This window comes from Guillardia theta (genome assembly GCF_000315625.1).
Source record: "Guillardia theta CCMP2712 unplaced genomic scaffold GUITHscaffold_11, whole genome shotgun sequence".
In the NCBI taxonomy this organism is placed as follows: domain Eukaryota; class Cryptophyceae; order Pyrenomonadales; family Geminigeraceae; genus Guillardia; species Guillardia theta.
In genome coordinates, this window is record NW_005434663.1 from 811,678 (window position 1) to 829,292 (window position 17,615).

The 17,615-nt window shown below is 53.8% G+C and overlaps 6 protein-coding genes across 6 annotated transcripts; 4 read left to right on the forward strand and 2 right to left on the reverse strand.

Annotated features, from left to right (window-relative positions):
• Window positions 1–2,088: 2,088 nt before the first annotated feature.
• Window positions 2,089–4,182, forward strand: GUITHDRAFT_102862 (hypothetical protein; the record flags this gene model as incomplete). Its single annotated transcript, XM_005838524.1, has 1 exon — window positions 2,089–4,182. The coding sequence occupies one exon, from the start codon at window positions 2,089–2,091 to the stop codon at window positions 4,180–4,182; it is 2,094 nt and encodes a 697-aa protein (XP_005838581.1).
• Window positions 4,183–5,767: 1,585 nt separating this feature from the next.
• GUITHDRAFT_65976 (hypothetical protein) lies at window positions 5,768–6,439 on the forward strand (the record flags this gene model as incomplete). The annotated part of the gene is made up of 1 exon (XM_005838525.1): window positions 5,768–6,439. The coding sequence occupies one exon, from the start codon at window positions 5,768–5,770 to the stop codon at window positions 6,437–6,439; it is 672 nt and encodes a 223-aa protein (XP_005838582.1).
• Window positions 6,440–7,887: 1,448 nt separating this feature from the next.
• On the reverse strand, window positions 7,888–8,430 carry GUITHDRAFT_66016 (hypothetical protein; the record flags this gene model as incomplete). The annotated part of the gene is made up of 5 exons (XM_005838526.1): window positions 7,888–7,999; window positions 8,055–8,093; window positions 8,139–8,194; window positions 8,241–8,289; window positions 8,342–8,430. Coding segments are annotated over 5 exons (345 nt in total), but the record flags the coding sequence as incomplete, so codon positions are not given.
• Window positions 8,431–9,301: 871 nt separating this feature from the next.
• GUITHDRAFT_102865 (hypothetical protein) lies at window positions 9,302–10,348 on the forward strand (the record flags this gene model as incomplete). The annotated part of the gene is made up of 1 exon (XM_005838527.1): window positions 9,302–10,348. One exon carries the CDS (start codon window positions 9,302–9,304, stop codon window positions 10,346–10,348), a length of 1,047 nt encoding a protein of 348 aa, XP_005838584.1.
• An 897-nt stretch (window positions 10,349–11,245) lies between these two features.
• Window positions 11,246–12,843, reverse strand: GUITHDRAFT_161569 (hypothetical protein; the record flags this gene model as incomplete). The annotated part of the gene is made up of 10 exons (XM_005838528.1): window positions 12,822–12,843; window positions 12,632–12,775; window positions 12,155–12,585; window positions 12,022–12,110; window positions 11,911–11,973; window positions 11,700–11,785; window positions 11,599–11,647; window positions 11,497–11,552; window positions 11,413–11,451; window positions 11,246–11,357 (listed from the first exon to the last, which is right to left on the reverse strand). Exons 2-10 carry the CDS (start codon window positions 12,679–12,681, stop codon window positions 11,246–11,248), a joined length of 975 nt encoding a protein of 324 aa, XP_005838585.1. The 5' UTR covers window positions 12,682–12,775; window positions 12,822–12,843.
• Window positions 12,844–13,337: 494 nt separating this feature from the next.
• Window positions 13,338–16,242, forward strand: GUITHDRAFT_102867 (hypothetical protein; the record flags this gene model as incomplete). Its single annotated transcript, XM_005838529.1, has 20 exons — window positions 13,338–13,466; window positions 13,519–13,655; window positions 13,708–13,764; window positions 13,809–13,880; window positions 13,934–14,003; window positions 14,054–14,086; window positions 14,135–14,196; window positions 14,240–14,339; window positions 14,461–14,499; window positions 14,547–14,614; window positions 14,664–14,711; window positions 14,764–14,787; window positions 14,868–14,901; window positions 15,104–15,145; window positions 15,195–15,251; window positions 15,305–15,322; window positions 15,374–15,453; window positions 15,678–15,782; window positions 15,835–15,899; window positions 16,148–16,242. The coding sequence occupies 20 exons, from the start codon at window positions 13,338–13,340 to the stop codon at window positions 16,240–16,242; spliced, it is 1,335 nt and encodes a 444-aa protein (XP_005838586.1).
• Window positions 16,243–17,615: the final 1,373 nt, after the last annotated feature.

The window sequence follows — 17,615 nt, forward strand, 5'->3', positions numbered from 1 at the left end:
CATGTGGCATATTTCTGTGCGGAATAGCTGACTGCCTGTCTGGAAACATGGCGGTGAATTCATTTGGCCAAGGGGACATAGACGAGATCCGGCAAGCGATGGAAAGGTTGTTGACAAAGGTGTATTTACCAGCGGAAGAAGTAAACGTGGAGTGATGGATGCCTTAAAACGAGGAGTTTGCAAAGTCCAGACTAGCATTGCAAGGTAGGGTAAAGGTACTTCGAAGATAAACACACGTGGACGAGTGTTGGGGACAGAAGGATAGTAGTTGCCATCACAGCGTTCACCATCGTGAAACCAACAACCTGCCGACAACGTGCAATGGGCATAACAGGTAGTAGAGGATCTCAATGGGAGTAGCCCTGACAAGTAAGAGATGGTCTGATGAACTGATATAGATAACTGCAGAGCTTGCCGCAGTGCCCCAGAATGTACGACACTGAACAGTGTTAGCAGCATTGGTGTGCGAATGACATACTCCGCGACGATGTGGGATGAGTGAACGAGGGAGGAGTGGTGATGTAGCACCCCTCCTAGGTATAGTATGTCAGGGTGCCAGAAGGGGGTACTGTAGACTTTCCAACAAAGTGATGAAGTACCCCTCATGGGTATAGGATGTCAGGCTGCCACAAGGGGGTACTGTAGACTTTCCAAGAAAGTGATGAGGTACCCCTCCTATGTATAGCTGCCAGGAGGGGGTACTGTAGTCTGTTGGGGGTATGACGACCACCCCTGTGACAACCGATGTTCTCCGACAAAGGAGGGTGGGGGGTGGTGGATTGAGGAGAGGTGAGGGTAATCGGGGGGTAGTGAGAGGGAAGTGGTGGGGTAGTCGAATACAAGAATACTTTTTGTACCGTAATGATAAAAAGGTTGTTGACAATTATTAATTAGTACCAGATAGTACCCACCCCCTAGATGTACTTGCCTTGTTTGGACCGGTGAAGGCAGAGGAGAATATGCTTTAAAATAGATAAGATTTTAATCTGTAACCCATGATTTTGGGCTCTTTTCTGTCGAATACCCCATCAGATTGGATTAGAGCAACTAGGGGTTTTATAGAGCCTATAAAACTTTTTATAGACAGGTGCCGTAAGCACCGGTACCTGATTCTAGTGGTAGTGTGGGAAAAACGAATATATATATATATATATATATATATATATATATATACTTTTTAAAACTGCCCGTTTTCTACCGTTATGCGGATATGTAACGGTCTTAGCAAGTTCCTGGCTAAACCTGACTACCCCCCAATGGGTACTCTCCCTGAGTTCGTGGAAAAAATTGGAATTGGGTCGGGGTGAGTGCATGGCTATCTGACCCGGTACTTCATTTATTCCAGGTCTGGATAATGTGGGGGTTATCCACGATGGGCCACAGGGTGAGGGGGTGAGGTGGTGAGGGGGTGAGGGGGTGGGGGGTGCTGAGGAGGGGTAGGGGTGACCGGAGCTATAAAAGCTGATCGGTTTCACAACCTTGCTCGTTCTTCCCTCACATCCATCTTCACTCCCTCCTTGCACCTCTCCTGCCACTCAAAACCACCTCCACACCTCCTCAGCTGCCTCCTCAGCTCTACTCCCACAGCCTCGCATACTTCTGCATAGAACCTCCTCGTTCTTTCATTGTATTCTCCCCACGATTCCCCCTCCCTTGTTCCCCAGAATCCTTTCCCAAGTGCAAAACCTTTCCCAAAACATGCCCTCTATCACTCATTCAAATTCATACAACATCCACAGAAGTGATATCAAAGATCAGGATGTTTCTTGTAGAAAAAGAAAAGAATCCTCGATAGTTTTCTCCGATACAGATCTCCAACAGTACGTTCCTGACATTCAAAGTATAAAGCGACAACGATACCCGAATGGTTGCACTAACGAGTCAAACAAGATTGAGATCTGTGAACTTCCTTGCACGCAAATTCATCGGGCTGGTGAGCCACTCCTCATGCAAAGAAGAGCGTCTGCAAAAATCATTTTACGCTTTTTTCAATACAATGCCTGTAAGAAATCGCTGAAACGGCTAGTTGCAGCGTTGCAGCGAACTCAACTTGTTCAAACGTGGCCTTCAGATGTAATTTTTCAAGCTATGGTGAATCGCTCTCAGAAGAAGTGGGTTGTCAGAGACTTCAGACATCTAATAACAAGCATTATCTTCCTCATCCAGCGCGCTATTGTCAAGCGAGGCCTCCCACTGGACAAGGACGAGACGGTAGAGCAGTTCAACGTCCGAGTCCTCATGGCCGCCTTTCTCGTCGTCAACCGACCCGGCAGCTGCTTCGAGAGCATCGGCCACCTCGAGAAACAAGTGCAGCATGCCGCCGCCGACCTCGTCACAAGCATTAGACAAATATGCGCTGGAATTGAAAACTCTCGCGCTCAGCCTCTCACACAGCATGATTGGAGCTCGTGGAGGCCCTTCCTCAAGCAGCTCAACGTCTACCTCGCTCGCTTCAAGGACTGGAAAGTCCCGGACGAGCACAAGCTCACCGAGCGCATCAAGCATGCGCTTCTCGCCCTCTACCGTGCGGAGTCACACCTCAGCCCTGACGCCCAGGAGTACATGTCTGTGAAGGAGGAGTTCCGAGCGCAGAAGGCGAAGCTCCGAGCCAAGATGCTACAGATCGCAGGAGCCCAGGGGCTGGAGAGCTTCGACGAGGCGCTAAGGCAGCAAGGCTTCACTGCGGTCGACGCGGAGCCGTCGGAGGAGACAGCTTCGTCCTCCTCGCAAGGGGCCGGGAGCAGCTCGAGGCCAGCAGAGCTACCGTCCTCGACGAATGCGTCCGGGCTGTCTTCGCTGCCCGGCCGGATGACCAACGAGCAGCTGGCGCATGAGCTGCTGCTGGATCCCGCCTTCAAGCTCGACGAGCAGGGGGCAGGCTACCTCGACAACCCCGTGCTGTCCAAGGTGAGGGAGAGCTTCAAGGTGGCTTTCTGGGACAGCCTGGTAGACGACCTGAGGCTCACCCCGCCGTGCTACGTGCGAGTGCTCAAGGTGGTAGGGGAGGTGAGGGACGGGATGATCGACCTATCGCCTAGCCGGAGCAAGGAGCTCAAGGAGAAGATCGACACGGCCTACTGGCAAGAGCAGATCGAGTCAGGGGCGCTGGACTGGTCGTCGTGTGTGTCGTTGATCGAGGGGATGCTGGGGATTGCAATGGAGATGCAGGAGCCCTCGCGGAAGCAGGAGACGCAGGCAGGCTGGAAGGCTCTCGAGGAGGAGCTCCGAGCTGGCACGCCAGAGGACCAGCCGACGCTGTTCTGCAAGGCGCTGGAGTATGTGCTGGGGCGGGTGAACGTCATGAGAGTAGACGCGGCCAACGCCCGGCTACGGAACATCGCTCACGTCATTCAGAACCACGGGATCGAGTACGAGCGAGCGCACATGGACAAGAAGATTAAAGCCAACCCAGCCTACCTCCAGCGCACGCCAGAGTGGATCCGGGCGGTGGTAGAGAAGGAGGTAGGGAGGGGCCGGGCAGTCCTGTCGAAGCTCGTGCAGGGCGAGGGCGCGGCGTACGAGCAGATCCACACGGCTGCGGTCTTGAGCCTGATCATGGGGAGTGAGCCCGTCAAGACCGACGCTTGCCCAGAGACCCTGCAGCTGGACATCAGCAGGCTACGCAAGTACCACGCGGACTTCCACTTCGACGTGCTGGCGGCGTGCATGCTAGCGGTGGCGTCGCAGCGACTGATGGCGACGAAGAAGGACCCGAAGGTGACGGAGCTGCTGGAGCACTTGAAGACGTCGCTCAACAGCTTCGAGGCGTCGCTTGTCGACAAGGAGGAGCGTGTCAAGGCAGCGACGTCGAGCTTCGAGGCCGAGCTGTCAGCGGCAGAGAAGGAGGTCATCGCCTCTTGCCTGTCGCCCAGCCAGCCGTCAGCGTACTCGAGGGAGATGCTGGAGAGGCTTCTTGCGGTGCCTGCGATGGTCTTGGAGAAGAGCTACGGGCCGATGGAGGAGCAGTGGCTGCGGCTGGTGTCAGCGGACGGGAGCAAGGTCGAGTCGGGTGTGCCGCAGTCGCCGTTTGTGAGGAACGTGTACGAGCGTGTTGTGAGGAATGCGAGGAGGGTGCGGAAGGTGATCAGCTTGAACCGCAAGGTGCACTACGACAGGTACAACCAGATGATCTTGGCGGAGAGCCAGGAGTTGATGGAGAGGAGGCAGGAGGATTTATTGTAGATATGTCGATACAAAGTTATGCTTGTTGAATGTAAGGAGTCAGTGTAATTGAATGAAGTTTCTCAATCGCTATAGCTCTTCACTCGGGTCGTGGCTTTATCCTGAACTTCAAGGCCCCCCAGTAACTTCAATCTCCATGCTTCAAGGCTTCAGGCCGCCTGTCCTGCGAAGCCGCAGTGTTTCTTCAACTGGCAACATCGGATTGAGCAAGGGCCACTGCCAACGGTGCTGAGTCTGACTCATTGAGGCCGGGGCCGGGCACGTCTGGTAGGGCCCGGCCCGGGCTTACGCGCCCCGGACCCGGCCCGTGACTCCGCCGCGGGGCCGGGCGGGGGGATCACTTGAACAAACTGGGTCCAATCTTTACTCAAAGTTAAGTTAAAAATCAGTACGAGGACAATCAGGAGAGTCGAAGAGGCTTGACCCTGACATTGTCGCACAGGCCAAACGGCGAGAAGAGAATGACAGCGAGAACCAAACCCAATCCTGCCGACTGCTGTCTCCCAAACTTAACTGATACCTTCACTTAACGCCATGCCAGCGATGTCGCGGTGGCCGCCGCCGAAGGAATGAGACGCATACCGGGACTCCCGGATGCACCCGCGATGATGGCAGCGTAGGACAGGGAGGCCTTGAGCTGACGAACCAATCCTGCCAACTTGAACCGTGAACGCCAGTGACCCGGACCGCAGTGAAAGACCACGGTGAGCCGGTGACTCACGGCCCGGCCCGGCCGGACTCCAACCGAGTAAGGTATAGGCTCTGTATAGGCTCCCGGTGATGAGGGATGGGCAGGATGAGGCGCAATGGAACTTTGATGGTGTGCCTGCTTCATGGCCTCGCGCTTCAGTCGCTGGGGTTTCAACTGCCTTCAAGCCTGATGGCTGAGAAGATGCTGGCTGCTGCCGCTCGAGCTCTCTCCTCTCCCCTGCCTCCTCCGGGAGGATCATGGAAGCCCATACCTCGACTGCATCGAACCTCGAGGATACGACTCGGGCAGGGACTGACGAGCCAAGGGGACGAGGAGATGGAGAAGTTCCTTTCGATGGCAGAAACGCTGCTGAGGCAGAACGACGATGAACTTGACTCGCTCTCGTTCGGCAGGAAGTGGAGAGCGATGTTCCCAGGCAAGGATCTCGATTCGTTCACGAGAGAGAGGCGGGCGACGGTCGCCCAGTTGCTCTCATCATCTGATCGTTTCAGCGTCTCCAAGAAGCCTAACTCTGCTGCAAAGATATTTCGACTGAAGGACTCACAGAGGTCAAAGACGGTCGAAAAGAAAGATAGCACCAGAGGGTATGCCTTCTCGGTTGTGAAGACGTTGGACGTGCCCACGGGAGGGGGCCTCGGCGAATCGGAGTTCAATGCAACCAGGCCGAAGAGTTCAGCTTTCAGGGCGAGCGAGAGTGCGTTGAAGCTGATGGATGCTTGGTCCCAAGCAGCGACGAGTGCGAATTCATCAACTCAAGCTGAGAAGGAAGAGAGAAGTCTGAACCTGATGAAACAAGTTGGTAATGTGACCTCAGTCCAGTTTTACAACAGAATGATCAGGCAATACGTTGAGTCTGTTTCCGAAGGAGACAAGATGGCTCTCTTTAAGGCTCTTGATGCCTTGGCTGAAATGCGTCGTAAAAACCTTGAAGTGAATCTTTTGACAATCAACTCCGTCCTAACAGTGTGCAAGAAAGCTGCAGGCACAGATCAAATGGAAGAAGCTGTAAACGCTGCTTTTGATATCTTTGAAGACATGAAATCCATGAAATTGCCACCTGACCTCGTCACCTTCAATCTACTCTTGGAAACATGCTCAAATGCCATTGAATGCGGATATGCCGAATGCTTTGACAAAGCATCGAGCGTTTTTGATAAGATGCAAGAATATCAAATCAAGCCAAACGTAGCCAGCTATAACATGTTGTTATTCTCTTGCTCGAGAGCTGCCCGGGACAGTGGTCCAATGATCATTAGCAAGTGCTTTCACATTCTGGATCTGATGGAGGAGGACGGACTGCTGCCGGACACGTCAGTGTTCAACGCCATGATCGATGCTTGTGCAAAATCAGCGACAGGAAACGATGGGGTAAGCGTTGGGCTGCAGATATTGGAGAGGATGTCTGCAAACAGGATCGAGCCTGATGTTATCACATACAACTCACTCATCAACGTTTGTGCGATGTCTGCTGCCGACGGCGACACCAACGCCTTTGCGAATGCCCAGGAAATTCTCTACATGATGCTGAAGAATGGAGTCAGGTAGGCCTCTCCATCCCTTGCTAGGATAGTATTAACCACTCCAAGATATCCGCCTGATTGTTGCTCAATCAATGGTCGTTTTTTCGCTTTGACTCCTTTGCATAGGCCCAACGTTGTTACATTCAATTCTCTTGCTACTATCATTGTTCGTGCAGTCCAGGCGGGTGAAATCACAGACCCAGGAGCTGCCGCCTCTCAAGGGCAGCAAGTACAACATGTAAACGACTTGACGGTGATTGATGTCCTTGGCAGGTGATAGACATGATGATTCAAGCGGGAGTTCAGCCGAATGTGATCACTTACAATGCGATCTTGTCGGCTGTCGTTCGTGCCAAGTCTGGAGACCCAGGGCAGTCTCAAGAGGAAATCATGAATGTGAGCAACAGAAGCAGCTAAGATCTGGATGGATCGATGTGACATTCATGGCCAGATTATCACTAAGATGTCATTGACTGGCATTCTACCGAATGCTGTCACCTTTCAAATGATAATGGAGGTTTTCTAGCTCATTGAATTTGCTATGCGTCTTATTCCACCACAGGATTTGGCAAAGTTTGGAGACTCGACGGAGTCCCAACGTGTTCTTGGAGCTTTACAGCTCCTTCAGGTGCTCTCAGCCCTTACGAGTTTGTTTAGGATAGGTGAAGTTCGTGTTCAAAGGTTAGGAAGTCCGGCGATGACTCGATCTTCAACTACGTCGTGGACATGTCAGGTGCAGACTTGCGTGCATCCATTTCTAACGCCATGTCTTCAGATGCCAAAGGAGCGAAGAGCGAGTCAAACTCCTAATCCCCATTATCAAGTGCTCAGGCAGAGATGCCCAAACGCCAGCCCTGATTCGAAGATAGGTACCTTACTGAGAATGACATGGTTCCGAACGTCTTCACCTTCAACGCCTTGTTGTCGAGGTGCAAGTCTTTCGGTCAGCCTGCTCTTTTGTCTGCCTTGCAGGACGTGATGGCGAACAGGTGGGGACGGGCTAAAAGAAGCTATTCTCCTTGTAGAGACGATGAGACAGCACGATGTCAAGATCAACGACAGGACGTTCGCTCTCGTCCAGGAGGTCCGCAAGGTGCCCCCGTCACAAGTCTCCAGTGCTCGCTCTCCGTGACAGGCTGCAGGCACACGAGGAGGACCCGGAGCTACGTGGAGTGCAGGCATGGGACTTGTTCTCGGTGCGGCCCGTCTCTCGAGGGCTCCGGCTCTGACGCGCGTGTGGTTGCAGGAAGAATTGATCGAGCACAACCGGCAAAAGGAGGCGAGGATCAAGTTGGTGTAAGTCGTTTTTCTCCTACTTGCTCTACCCCCTCCTGATCCTCCCTTCAGCCCCATCGACTGCACTTTGGAGGACATGGTCAACATGAAAGGGAACTGGGTGCCTTTTTATGAGGTCGACGACTTCGAACCACCCGGAGAGGAACGATAGGGCAGTTCACCGCCTTCTCCTGGGCCTCAGTTGGGGGAGTTTGACGACTTGTACCCAGCCGTTATCGGACGTCTGGAGATGTGAAGCAACTTCACGTCAAAGTGTAGTGTAGCCTTAGGAGGGATAGAGCCCGGGTACCTGCGCACGCAAGGGCAGCAGCGTCAGTTCAAGTCACAAGGGAACACAGCGATACCCCTGGTCTCCGTAAGCCAGGGAAGGAGGAATCGTTAGCCTGCGGGGACAGTCAGGGGTCCACAACGAGCCCTCAGTGCCGTACTTGCGCTCTCCTCCTACTCTCATGCCCTGCAGGCCGATGTCGTCGCCTTTGATGACCTTGATGGATGTGTCAAGCCCGCCGGCTCCACCATAATCATATCACCTGCCCTTCTCGGAACATGAAGACATACTTTCCTTGATCAAACACAGATCTTGTGTAACATAAAGTCAATCAACTTGCTGTGCTTAATCAAGTGTCATTACCCATCTTGCAGTTTTCCAACGTATCCGATCGTTGCCGTGTCTCCGGGTTCGAGCTGTTCTCCACTACCAACCTTCACATCCTTCACCTGTCCTGACAATCATCGCACAAGAACAGCAAGAAGGCGCGAGTTCCTGCAGGCCTAGATCCATTCTAGCCTGCGCTAGACTGAGAGCGAGCTCGGGAGCATGGCCAGGCATTCTCCCCCATTACCTGTGTGAGGGCGTAAGAGGAGGAGGAGGAGGAGGAGGAGGAGGAGGAGGAGAAGGATGAGGAGGAGCACTACCAGCAATCGTTCATGCAGTCGAAACCTCCACTAGGCGACGACACAGTCTTGAGGTAGCACACGCCCTTCGCAGGATGGTACGTGTACCCCCTACAAGCTTCATGCTGCGAACACGCTTGCTTGCATGCAACGCCTAACAACCACGTCATGCGTCGACATCGGCCTCGTACATCTCACCGAGCTTCTGTTTGTCGTTCACGAACTTCCCGTCGAAGTCGAACGGGTTGTGGAGCAAGTCGTTACCTGGAGGCTAAGGGGTAGTGCTCTTCGTCTCGGAGGTAGGTAGTCTCCGCATAAATATCGCATTTTTGTATGTATATAAATATAACGGGTGTTTCGTTTTCCCCACAGTAGGCTATAAGTAGAGCTATGGGATCTAGTAGGATTCGAAGTAGGTTCAATACTTCTCCTTTAGTTTTCTGTCAATGATTACTGTGAAGTCAACATCTCTACTTCTGTTGCTCTCTAGTTTGTTGCTCTCTATCTGAAAATGTTGAGGAGAGGTTTGAGTCTGAGCATGCAGACAAGAAAAGGAAGACTAGGAGGAGATAAGCAGCTGCTCTACAGTGTTGGTCGGGAGAGGCCACGGCAGATCACGCTGCCAAGACCCCTCAGCATGTCCCCAACAGGATCAGCAAGCTGGTGGCCGTGGCAGTCAAGCAAAAGGCTTGACCGCATGGAGCGACACCTGGATGACATGAAGAAAGGGATCGAAGATCTCAAGACCGAAATGCTGAAAGATCTCAGGACCCACATGGATACACTCATTGCAGACAAGGACGCGCGGCTGAAAGATCTCAGGACCGACATGGATACACTCATTGCAGACAAGGACGCCCACAAGGATACACTCATTGCATACAAGGACGCGCGGCTGAAAGATCTCAGGACCCACATGGATACACTCATTGCAGACAAGGACGCCCACAAGGATACACTCATTGCATACAAGGACGCGCGGCTGAAAGATCTCAGGACCCACATGGATACACTCATTGCAGACAAGGACGCCCACAAGGATACACTCATTGCATACAAGGACGCGCGGCTGAAAGATCTCAGGACCCACATGGATACACTCATTGCAGACAAGGACGCCCACAAGGATACACTCATTGCATACAAGGACGCGCGGCTGCAAGATCTCAGGACCCACATGGATACACTCATTGCATACAAGGACGCGCGGCTGCAAGATCTCAGGACCGACAAGGAGAGACTCCACGACCAATTGCAGCAACAGAAGATTGAAACTCTCCGAGAATTATCGCGGTTCAAGGTCATACCCAACAACCGAGCTCTGATTGAGATGGCCATTGAACGGTACAGCAGGGGCTGTATGTCTCTCACGAAAAGTGTGAAGATGTTTGTGGATGAGCATTTGTTGACGGCAGACACGAAGACATTGAGTGAGTATGGCAGAAAAGTCTGTAAGAAGCTGCGAGACGTTGGCTTCGCAGGGAAGGAAGAACTTGTTGGGAAAGAACTGGAAAACCTCATGCACGAGATCTCAAAACCTTTACCCAGACCGCCCATATCAGGTATTTACAGAGGGTATGTGGTTGGAGGGGATTCGCCGCTTGCAGAAGCGCTTGCGATCGTGATCTCAAGACTACAAGAATGCAATCTCGTGGAAAACCTGGATGTCCTGCTGGTCGATGGGGAAGGGAAATGCAAGTGCATGCTAACGGATGGAGAGATCATTAAATACAGTGAAGAGTAGTCTAGGATCTACATGTCGTCATCAACGTGATGTATTGCTTTTTGCGAGTGAATGAGCCGGTTCCTCCCCTTTGAGAAGCCGATGCAGCCTCTTCGGGAATTCTGTGCATACAAACGAAAAGAAAGAAGCGTATCCTTGATAGCAAGGAGTTTCCTGTCCGTCGTGTCATAATTGCGCTCGGTAGCAGTCAACAGCCTGCTGCAGTATCCAACGACGCGAGGGTCGTGGTCGCGCGAATGTGGGATCACTGGCTGAAATGTAGGCTGAAATGATTCATTTCAGAGAGAACCCAGACAGGATTCAATGATTGCAGCAGGTCAGAATAACATGCAAGTAGTCAACGAGAATACATCCATGCACAAGGAGTTCATCGGAGAGTACCTTCGAGAGGTGCTACGAGAGGGAGAGTTTCGAGGTTCTTTTCCCACTAATGCTTTCCTGCCGGATGAACTTGGGAGCATGATGCAGGCATGGAACTTATGGAACGAAGAAGATACCCAAGTTACGCTCTGTTGACCCGGCAGTATTGCACACGAAGAACCGCAAGAAACGTCTTGTATTTTGTATTTTAGCGGTGAATTAAAGGGTGTAAACGGAATTCAAAAGTGTAACGTTGAGACCAACTATAGCAGAGCTTCACCTTGCTTTGTTAAAAAGAAAGCATGCTACTTTTGTCGTTCATGCACCTTTCATTTTGCAACTTCAAGAGTGCAACGATTTTTTGCCGGAGTGATTGATATTGTCCGTTCAGTGGAATTCGCTTGTGTTAGAAGAGTCATGACATGATATAACTCATGAGGATTCATAAAAAGAATATCAAGTGCCTTTTTATAAGCTCGACGACTTCGAACCACCCGGAGATGAATGATAGGGCAGGTCACCGCCTTCTCCTGGGCCTCAGTTGGGGGAGTTTGACGACTTGTACCCAGCCGTTATCGGACGTTTGGAGATGTGAAGCAACTTCACATCGAAGTGTAGTGTAGCCTTAGGAGGGATAGAGCCCGGGTACCTGCGCACGCAAGGGCAGCAGCGTCAGTTCAAGTCACAAGGGAACACAACGATACCCCTGGTCTCCGTAAGCAAGGGAAGGAGGAATCGTTAGCCTGCGGGGACAGTCAGGGGTCCACAACGAGCCCTCAGTGCCGTACTTGCGCTCTCCTCCTACTCTCATGCCCTGCAGGCCGATGTCGTCGCCTTTGATGACCTTGATGGATGTGTCAAGCCCGCCGGCTCCACCATAATCATATCACCTGCCCTTCTCGGAACATGAAGACATACTTTCCTTGATCAAACACAGATCTTGTGTAACATAAAGTCAATCAACTTGCTGTGCTTAATCAAGTGTTATTACCCATCTTGCAGTTTTCCAACGTATCCGATCGTTGCCGTGTCTCCGGGTTTGAGCTGTTCTCCACTACCGACCTTCACATCCTTCACCTGTCCTGACAATCATCGCACAAGAACAGCAAGAAGGCGCGAGTTCCTGCAGGCCTAGATCCATTCTAGCCTGCGCTAGACTGAGAGCGAGCTCGGGAGCATGGCCAGGCATTCTCCCCCAGTACCTGTGTGAGGGCGTAAGAGGAGGAGGATGAGGAGGAGGAGGAGGAGAAGGATGAGGAGGAGCACTACCAGCAATCGTTCATGCAGTCGAAACCTCCACTAGGCGACGACACAGTCTTGAGGTAGCACACGCCCTTCGCAGGATGGTACGTGTACCCCCTACAAGCTTCATGCTGCGAACACGCTTGCTTGCATGCAACGCCTAACAACCTCGTCATGCGTCGACATCGGCCTCGTACATCTCACCGAGCTTCTGTTTGTCGTTCACGAACTTCCCGTCGAAGTCGAACGGGTTGTGGAGCAAGTCGTTACCTGGAGGCAGGTACCCCTTGTTCCACTCCCCCGCCTCAACCAGTTTTGCACGGAGCTTGTGATAAGCTCGTTCAGTGGCCTCGTGCGCTGCCTGCGTTGCTAAAGCAGGAAGTTCAGTGTCGTATGCAGCAGGAACTTGCTTTAGGATTTCTCTTCCGTATCCTCCGTTCTTATTCAGCATTCGACTCCGTACGTTCTGCTCGATCTGGCTCTCCTCCCTCTGACTGGAAAGAGTCTGCATCCAAGATGTAAAGCCGGATTTGTGCTGCGGAGCTTTGCTCTTGCCGAACTTGTCTCCCTCACGAGATAGCGCATTGTAGACTTCCTCTTGCGCCAACAGTGTCGCCATAGCCGAAAGCTTTCTCCTGCACTCTCACTTCAAGGGGCTACAGGCTTGCCCATTGGACCTACCTCACACTCTTGGGAGGTGTCTTCTTCACCCTTGCGACTCGGTCAGCCATCGAAGGGCTCACCGCCAAACTCTCCTCCAGAAGCGAGGACGATGAGCTGGCATTCTTCTGGGTGATGGGGGCTACAACATTCCAAACAACAACCCTGCAAAGTGTGGTAAGGAGAAAAGCACTCTTGCCAGGCACTTTACAATGTGAGAAGGAAAGAGATGGCGACGAACGATGGTTTTGAAAGCATCTGCGCAAGGGATCAGAACATTGCGATGGTCTAAGGTTGACATGGTACGATGTGGAATGTATCTCGACTGGCACATGCTCACGACCGTGTACCAAAAAGACAAGAGAGCTTGTAGTGCTACCAACAGCATCCTCCTCCTCCTCCTCCTCCTCCTCCTGCTACCAACAGCATCCTGCTGCTGCTGCTCCTTCTGCTGCTGCTCCTTCTGCTGCTGCTCCTTCTGCTGCTGCTCATTCTGCTGCTGCTCCTGCTCCGCCATGTCATCTCAATATCTCGTAGGGGCAAGGTGCATGATCGAAATCGATTAAATACTCCCGATTTCACCACTTGATCACTGTAAATCGATTCAAATCTATATCCTCAGTACAAAGTGCGGATCAGACCAATAAAATTCAATCATCGGGAAGGTTTAGTTCGATTCAATTGCATCAAACCGATTCGAATCAACGCCCGTTCAGGCCATGGCAGAATGCTGAACAGTAGGGCGGGCGCTGCGATCGCGGCATGCGGGGTCGCCATGCTGCTCCTCGTTGGCTTGAGGGCTGGAGAGGATCAACCGACAGCTCTGGTCGCCGACAGGGCGAGCCTGAGGGACCTGGTCTCTTGCCATGTCGATGGCTCGAGCAGCTGGGGCCTGACGCACTACCCAGGTTCGGCGGGGCAATGATGCGCAGGATATGCTCGACCATTCGGTCATTGCGTATCCCAAGGGGAAGTATGTCGACACTTCGCTATGGCGAGACGTTCAGCTCGGCTGTGCTCAGCAGCCTGTTGCCACCACGATCATGTCAGAGGATGGTTTCTTGCACTCACTGTCGCACTCATTTCCTCTTGGCTAGCTCCTCACCATGCGCGCCGACGGGAGAGGGAGAAGTTGAAACGTACAGTCCTGAGACGTAAGATCTTTTCGGCAGTCTTGTGTGCTCTGATCTCACTGCAGGACTACCACAACGACCAGCACAGCAGGTTTTCTAGACCCGTGGAGCCTCCGACAGGCTCGTTTAGAAGCCACGTGCGCAACGACAGGAGGAGGGAGAGGAGGCTGGACCTGATGATGTTGTGCAGCGCGAAAGAAGTTCGGCATGTCGATGTTGAAACGCATCTGCAAAGGGATCTCGAACGACAGATGAACAAAGTGAAAAATTTCCGATCCTCCTCCTCCCTCCTCATTCCGTTCCCGCGCAGATCCATCTGCTGAAGCTGGCGTTGAAGTCCAAGGTCTTGCGCTTCCAAGTGTCTCCGTCCCTGCTCACTTCGTCTGTCCAGATCAAAACTCTGCAGAAGAGTGTTCACCAGGCTCCAAAGGACGACGACGACGACCCTCTTTGGTAATCCCGTTCCATCCAGATCGTTGATCTGACAGTCGAGCAGGAAAGGCGTCGACCTGCACCTGACCCAAGCAGATCTGACCCCTCCGACTGATGAGCAGCGGCAGGCGAGTCCTGGACATGTGCAGGTCACGGCGATGATAGTGTGAGCAGGAGGAGGAGGAGCGATGGAACCAGCGCGCAGCGACAAACCGCGAGTGGAACGAGGAGGTCATACGAGGTCTCGAGGACATGGCAGGAGACTGACAACTTTGGTGAGAGCAGTTGTCAGACCCGAAGGCTGAGCTGAAGGAGCTGAAGAAGGTAGGAAGCGAACGCCACAGTCTTCCCTGACTCCTGCTGGTGTTCAGCTGGACTACTTGCGCGGTAGCTCGAGACGCTTCAAGGGGCGCGAGGACGATGGGAAAGAGATCGACAGGTGGCAGGCAGCCTGCTCAGCATCGCTTGTAACATGCGAGACGCTGCAGGACTGAACAAGAAGAAATCTCGACTCTAACTCCCCCCTCATCGTCCCTGTAAGGACAACTCCTGCCCCCCTTCACGCAAGCACTGACATGCTTGCCGTAGGTTCTGGGAGTGGGAGCCTTCGCTGTGAGTGCTCGTTGCGTCTCAAGCTCTCCCTGACATCGCTCTACCTTGTGGCTTCTTGTTTGTTCTCTCGATGTCGTCAGGCACTACCATGACCTCGGGCCGGATGGAAAGCCAGTGAGACCTCTGCTCCTGCTCCTGCTCCTGCTCCTGCTCCTGCTCCTGCTCCTCCTGCTCCTCCTGCTCCTCTTTCCTGCCCCTCCCTTTCTCTACTTCTCTTCTATTCCCCTCTTGCCCCTCTACCAATCCCGAGGTCTCTCCTGTTTCCCATCCTCCCCCCCCTCTCTGTCGCCACATCTTTCTCATCGTTGCTTCCCAGGTCAAGACAAGGACAAGAGTCGTCGAAAGGAGAAGCAGCAAGGTAGGACAACGAAGGAGGATTGACCTCCCTGTCTTGACAAGACCCGCAGCCTGCTCCTACCAGAGGCCGCAGGCCGCAGCCGATTGCACGGAAGAGAAAGGAGCAGGTGAATCTTCACTTTGTAGAGCTGAGGGATGGACTGACTTCCTTTCTTCGCAGCCCACCGTGACCCATCGGGTTGCGCTTGTTGGCGGTTGGCGGGGCTGTTGGCTGAGTGAGTGTGCTCAGGTGAAGTCGAACGCCTGCTTCTTCTGCAGGGACGCAGAGAAATACTTGAAGGACAGCGCTCGACCGGACAGTCGGGGCAGGTGGGGGAGGACGAGGCGGAGGAGCGAGGGGGAGAAGAAAAGGGAGGGGGAAGGAAAGAGGAAAGGGGAGGGAGCAAGAGAGAGGGAGGAGCGAAGAGGGAGGAGCAAGCAAAGAGCGAAGAGGAGGGAGGGAGGAAGGGGAGGGGCGAAGGAGAGAGCTCGCAGCGGGGAGTGCGGGGCAGGGCAGGATTCCTCAGACCTTGGGTGTGACTCGTGGGCTGCAGCAAAGACGCTGACCCGAGCTCTGAGCTTCCCTTCTTCTCGTCGGACTGGAAGGATGCGCAGGAGGGAGCAGATTTCGTCAAGTCGTTCCCCAACACGAAAGACCTGTATCCCCAGCTGATGGCAAGTTTGCGCCTCGCTGACCCTGCCCTGCTGCAGGAGAGTGCTGGACTGGTTGGGAGCTGAGGCTGATGAGGAGAGCCCGTACGACGGAACGAAAGACAGTGAGGCAGAGAGGAGAGGGCATGCGGGAAGCGAGGAGCCGAGGCAACGAGTGGTCAGGGGCGGCGGAGTAGTTAGTGAGGAGGAGGGGAAGCAGACTGAGAAGGAAGAAACGAAGGGGGGTTGACCGGCAGGAATGGAACAGAGGAAGATTATGGGGATGATGAGGAGGAAGGGAGGGAGGGAGGGAGGAGGAGGAGGAGGAGGAGGAGGAGGAGGAGAGGTGCTGGTGGTAATGCGCGAGTGGCAGGCATGAGCGCTACCGGCGCTATCTCGTCGATCCCCTCCGGCTACTTTGACTTCCCTAAGGCCTCGGGGTACTACACGCACTATGGCGGGTGGTAGGACAAGGGGGGTGCAGACCTCCAGTGAGGGAGCAGCCCCCAGCAGACGACCGCGCAGCCCCCAGCTGGAAGTGGAGGAGCTGAGAAAGGCTAATTGGACACCTTCAGATACAGAACTCAATCCCCTCCTCATCCTGCGATGCCGATGGGGCCTTGAAGTGCGACCCGTTCCTGCTGGGCTGGTCAGGAGGGGGAGAGCTGGGGGAAGTCAGGGAACCTGCCGGTACCAGCTGAGGAGACGCTCTGGGGCTTTTGAATCCTCGAGTGGGCGCGCTGATGAGGAGGATCAGCCGGTACAAGCGAAGGAGTGGAGAGGGTGGGGAAGGGCAGAGGAGAGGAGAATGAAAGGGATAGTAGAGGAATAGAGGAGAAGAGAAGAGAAAAGAGAGGAGGGAGGAGGCAGGGAAAGGCGTATGGGAAAAAGAAAGTGAACCGGAAGCCTGGCGCTTCTGCCGAGCTGGGAAGGGTCGAACGTGGAGCTTGAGGCGGAGGATAGGTGACCTTCGAACGAAACTCTGCAGGGGGCATAAGCATGACGACAGTTGGCAGCTGAACTTGTTCTGTGCACTATGAATACTTTTGACTTCCTCCTGCTCCTTGCTCTCTTCCTCCCCTCCGCTCTCCCCTCCAGCACTATCTTCCCTCCTCCCTCCTCCCTCCTCCCTCCTCCCTCCTCCCTCCTCCCTCCTCCCTCTTCCTCTGCTCTCCGAACTCAGGGCTCGTTCCTCACCTTCTCCCTCGCTCTTCGCTCGTTCGTGACAGCGGCGGCGTCTCTGCCCTCCTCGGCATCCCCGGCGCACCATCATCCACCTGCATGCCATCAGAGCCCAGCAGGAGGTGAGCTGAAGTACCCCTCCGTTCCCGTGCTCGAATGTGTTGGCCGAACGTAGGGAGGTAGCATCGTTCCAGTCTGGCTCGCCGCTCACGTGCTGCGCTCTGGAGTCAACCTTCTCCCTCCCAGCTCACGGGCCTTACCGAAGCTGAACCTCCCGTCCTGACAGAGTTGGCCTTCTGCTCTCGGAGGTGGGTGGAGGAGGAATAGGAGGAGGAGGAGGAGGAGGAGGAGGAGGAGGAGGTTGAGGAGGAAGAGGGAAGAATGAGAGGAGGAGGTGGTGGGGCCGGAGATCAGAGCCGCGGGAAAGAGGAAGGACACAAGAAAGGATGGGAAAGGGAGGAGGGAGAGGAAGGAGGAGGGATAAAGGGCGGAGGGAGAGGAAGGAGAAGAGAAGGAGAAGGAAAGGAGTCAATGAAGATTCTGGACATGTTCTCTTCCCTCCCTACCGTTATCGCGTGGTCGAGCTCTGAGGTCACCCAGCTCTCGACCTTCTTGCTCTCCTTCATCTGACCAATTGTGACCCTTCTCCTCCTCCTCCT